The following is a 5,000-nucleotide window of genomic DNA, read 5'->3' as shown; positions in this document are numbered from 1 at the left end:
GAATGGTTTTTTGACTCACTTGTGTAAACAAAGTGAGTCTATGTTTTAACCCGGTGTTCGGTTGTCTGTGTGTGTGTGTGTGTGTGTGTGTGTGTGTGTCCGTGTGTCCGTGGTAAACTTTAACATTGACATTTTCTCTGCAAATACTTTGTCAGTTGACACCAAATTTGGCATAAAAATAGGAAAAATTCAGTTCTTTCCAGTCATCTTGTTTAAAACAATATTGCACCTCTGGGATGGGCACAAAAAATAAAAAAGAAGCCTAATTATATGCAAACTGCATTTACTGTTATATTTATATTTTTTGTATTCTCTAAACTTGGCACTTTGACCTCTTATTCTGACACAACAACAAGAGGAGTCATTATTATCATTTTTTGTTCAAACAGGAACTTCTTTTGCTAAGCATGGAATTTTTATTTATTTTGCAAACGTTTTGGTGCAGATAGTATAAAAGGGAAATTACTCTGTAATTAATGCTAGGGGACTTAATTTATCACAAGTGATTCTTGCAGGCCTTGCCTCTCTTGTTTTATATGTAATAACTCAACACGTAATAAACCAGTTCTGAAAGTTTCATTTTCTTACTCCGTATTTTGTATTTTTTGTAATTTTTTTCCAAACCCTTACAAATGGGCCGTCTGTGGGGAAAATCAAGGGAGAAAACTTGTCGTCCCGAGTGAGTTTTAATGACGCATGTTAACTTGTAATTGCACGAAACGTCTAAGAACACCACGATTATTACAGTATTGAAACGAGGTTACAGGTTTCCAAATGTAAAGACTTATTAAAAAAAATTATAAAAAAAAGAAAGAAAAAAAAAAGAACGTACATGTGTGTGTGTTTGTGTGCGTGCGTGCGTGTCAAGTCAAGATTTTATTTCATGATGGTAAATTGAATAAGCAACAATTGCTTTTTTTACATCAAGCCATCAATGAAAATAATAATTTAAAACAATTTAAAGAGAAGGGAAAAGGAAAAAAAATAGAAGAAAAAATAGGGGGGGGGGGGGGGGGGGGGGAGAGAGAGAGAGAGAGAGAAGAAACAAGCAGATGAAGAGCAACAACAACAACAAAATGCATATATATATATATACAAGAATATTGTGATAAAGAAATGCACAATTGCATTTCCATTTAACACACACACACACACACACACACACACCACTGAATACAAATTCTCGGACACAATTACACCATGCCCACCCCATCCACATGCACATGTTCCCCCATTTAGTGGAAAATCCTTGCCAACACAAGCATATACAAAACATTTCACAATCAATAGGAATATTAGACTAACAGGTCAAAATTTGTATTACTGTTAATTATTTTCAATGAGGTGATTCTTCAGATTTTTCTTAAACACGTTTTTATTTACGATACTTTTCAGAGTGAGTGGGAGATTATTCCATAATTTTCCACCAGAATACAGAAAGCTGGATTTGTAAAGGTTGTTTCTTGGTCTGGGTATCATGCAGAGCATGTGGTTGTGTCTGTGTTCATTAGTTTTAAATGTGTCTGCAATCTTTTTTGGAGCATTTCCATACATAACATTATGCATGCAAACAGCTTTGTTGAAGTACAGCCTGTTATGAAAGGATAATATATTAAGTTGTTTATAGTCCATTGGGATCAGGGAGTTCGGTTTTAACAATACTATTTTCAGTGCTCTTTTATACATACGGTGAATAAACTTCAAGTTTGAGAGGCTACAGCTGTCCCACAAAGTTGATGCATTATCGATTACTGGCAGAATATGTGCAAAGAAAAAGAGCTTTCGTGAATGGACATTAAGGATCTTTTTGATTTTTGTTAGTTGAAGTATTCTATTTGAGAGACGTTTACTTAAGTACTTCGTATGATCAGTCCAAGATAGATCTTTATCAATAATGACACCCAGAATTTTATGTGAATCAACCTCTTCAATTTTATTGACGCCTAGGAATAGTGGTTTGAAGTTATGTTTCATTTTTTTGTCTTTTTTGTCGTGCACATACATACATGCACTTCGTTTTCTGAGCATTCAATGACATGTGATTCAAGTGTGTCCAGTCATTAAGTTTCTGAATATCATCTTGGAGTTCATTAGTTAGTTTACTAGCGTCTGAATTGCTTGAATGTAAGGATGTGTCATCTGCAAACATTTCACATTTACATTTCATATAACAAGGTAAGTCATTAATATAAGTGGAGAATAAAATTGGTCCTAAGATGGATCCCTGTGATACTCCATGATTAATAGATGTAAAATTTGAGGTTTGATTATTTATTGCTATTAACTGCTTCCTATCAGAAAGAAAAGATTGTATAAGGTGAATATACTCTGGTGGTAATTTATAAGCTTCTAATTTACGTATTAACAAAGAGTGATTGATTACATCAAACGCTTTTTCAAAATCTATGAAAAGGAGACCTGTGAATTTATTTTCACGTGTGTGTGTGTGTGTGTGTGTGTGTGTGTGTGTGTGTGTGTGTGTGTGTGTGTGTGTGTGTGTGTGCGTGCGTGCGTGCGTGCGTGTGTGTGTGTGTGAAGAGTATAATCATATTCTTTCGTACCACGGGGCATCAAGCAGCTCACACATACACAGTTCACATCCATAACAACTGGCAACTGTTACAACTTTCACTCGGAACAAACCTGTTTCACATTCAATTAAAACACGCTTCCAAAAGACGCATATGGCTCTTCCTGACAGCTTTCCATTCTTGTTGTCAATGATAATAAAAAAAACAACAAACAAACAAATAGACTGTTGTGTACAACGTCCGATAAAAGAAAACGTTTCATTGCAGAAATAAAAAAAACGGGAGTGAAATTCACCAGCACTAAACTTGAAAGGAGCTGGTCGTATAACGTCGACATGAAAGCAGCCGTTTACACCCTTGACGAAAATCTGTTTTTTTTTTGTTTTTTTTTTTTTTTTAATTATTATTATAAGTTATTTTTTAGTGTAACAAACTGAGTAGTAAGAGGTAATAATTTGAATGAGAAAAGAATTTAAGAACAAAACCACTCTTGCTCGCAAGCGCCAAATATGTGATGGAGTAAATTAATTAAGGGGGATAACTTAATTTTTGATTAGAGGATTTGGATAAAAGGATTGAAACATTAAAAGAGTATGTTTTGGATCAATCCGGCTTGTCGGCCGATCAAAACCTTGTCACCGACCGTGGACTGATTGGTGTATTATAAAAAGGTTGCAAAAGAATTACTGAATTAGAACGGGATAAAAGAGTGAAAGCTAGGAGAGAATACCCCTCGCACAGGCCTGGGGCATATAGAGGCCGGTCAAAAAGCGGTTTTCTATTGTTTTATCGTACAATAGTTAAAGAATAGGAAGAGAAAAGAACCACGATCCTGCACTATCTATGGGAATGTAATCATGTACAAGCGTTTTGGACAGATTTTGTACGCTACTTTAAAGAAAAGTGTCCAAACTGTGATAGACTTGCTCTTAACTATGTGTTGGTGTTCTTTGGGTGCGACAATGAAACAAAAACTGATGGTTGCTTCTTACATACCTTAATGATAGCCAAATTTTTCATATACAAATGTAGAATCAGTAAAGCAAATCCAACAATACAAATGTTCATAAAAGATCTTAAAAAGGCATACGAAATTGACAAGTATGTTTTTAGAATATCCATGGAATAAAACAAATTTGTGCAGAAATGGGCACCATACATAAATATCGTACAAGATTAAGATTTGTATTATGTATAATTAAACCTATATTACTTTGATATGAATTGGGTTTAGCAGTACCAGTGGAAGCAATGTGTGAACAGATAGTTTACTGTCATTACTACAATTTCATTGTAATTTGTGTGTTATAATATCAAACATATCAATGTTTTAATTGATATTTGCTGTTCTGCCGATGTGATGCTTGACGTCAGTAGAATGGTTGATGTTCGGAACACTATAATTATTGTTGTGCCTTCCTAATCTGAAGTATTTATTTGGTATGTAAACCTTTGTCTGAATAACTGAAAAATGTTTGGGAAAAAAAAAGAAGAGAAAAGAAAGAAGAAAGTGCAGTAGAATGTCAGGCATCGGACTGTGTGTGTGACACGCTCGATGTGTGTTTGAGAGCGCCACCTCGGAAAGTGGCAGGCTGTAGCAGACGACAATTAACGCTGAACGCCAAACCGCTTTCTTTTCAACTTTGAATTTGACTTGCGTTACACCACACGAATTACCGCAATGGTTGGACACCGTCACTGTAGTAAAACTGTCATCCGCTTTCACGGCATATGCTGGTGATTTGAAATACGATTATCTTAGCCAGCTGAGCGCTTGGCTTCATCAGTTTAACATCGTATGACATATCAACGTTTATTCTAAGCTTGATATACATTTTCCCCAACCTCACTAAACGTATAATTAGCATGAAACGAAGAAACATTTTCAGCAAACCCTATATTATTATCGTCACCCAAATAAAGTGAGTCCAGTCCCCTTTGTCATCACCATGATAACGAAGACCTGCTTTGCCTTCAGTTCATGTGCCAGTACTGTGCTGTGTTCGTTTTGATACAATCTGCACATTGTCAGCTTAGTGTGGGCGATGTCAGCATTCTTTAGATTAGTAGTGCTTCTTGCTCTTCCTTTCAGATTAGACTTTCGGCTGCTATCTCTCTCTCTCTCTGTCTCTCTCTCTGTCTCTCTGTCTCTGTCTCTCTCTCTCTCTCTCTCTCTCTCTCTCTCTCTCTCTCTATATATATATATATATATATATATATATGTGTGTGTGTGTGTGTGTGTGTGTGTGTGTGTGTGTGTGTGTGTGCCGGAAAAAAATGTTTTTGATCTCACCATTTCCAAATTGAGATCGTCTTTCATTAAATTCAGATTAGGAGTCAACGAACTTAAAGTTAATGAGCGTTATATGGATAGCTGTAAAAACTGTGCATTTTGTGGGACGAACGAAGACGAAATTCATGTTCTGGCAATTTTGTCCACAGTATGATATCCCGCGGAGAAAGAAACAC

At 35.8% G+C, this 5,000-nt stretch overlaps 1 protein-coding gene across 4 annotated transcripts in view; it reads left to right on the top strand.

Annotated features, from left to right (window-relative positions):
- LOC143287317 (sodium-dependent phosphate transport protein 3-like) overlaps positions 1-5,000 on the top strand; it is a 28,561-nt gene that overhangs the window by 4,408 nt on the left and 19,153 nt on the right. The window contains exon 1 of one of the 4 annotated variants that reach the window (XM_076595267.1): positions 4,247-4,268. The exons of the other annotated variants lie outside the window; for them this stretch is intronic. Within the exon in view, the coding sequence (XP_076451382.1) occupies positions 4,263-4,268 (6 nt within the window). The 5' untranslated portion in view covers positions 4,247-4,262. Of the gene's footprint in view, positions 1-4,246; positions 4,269-5,000 lie in introns of those variants that run through there. 4 annotated transcript variants of the gene reach the window in all.

Source organism: Babylonia areolata, chromosome 11 (genome assembly GCF_041734735.1).
Source record: "Babylonia areolata isolate BAREFJ2019XMU chromosome 11, ASM4173473v1, whole genome shotgun sequence".
Classification (NCBI taxonomy): Eukaryota; Metazoa; Mollusca; class Gastropoda; order Neogastropoda; family Buccinidae; genus Babylonia; species Babylonia areolata.
Note: the sequence above shows the minus strand (reverse complement) of the source record. Positions and strands in the feature narration are given on the sequence as shown.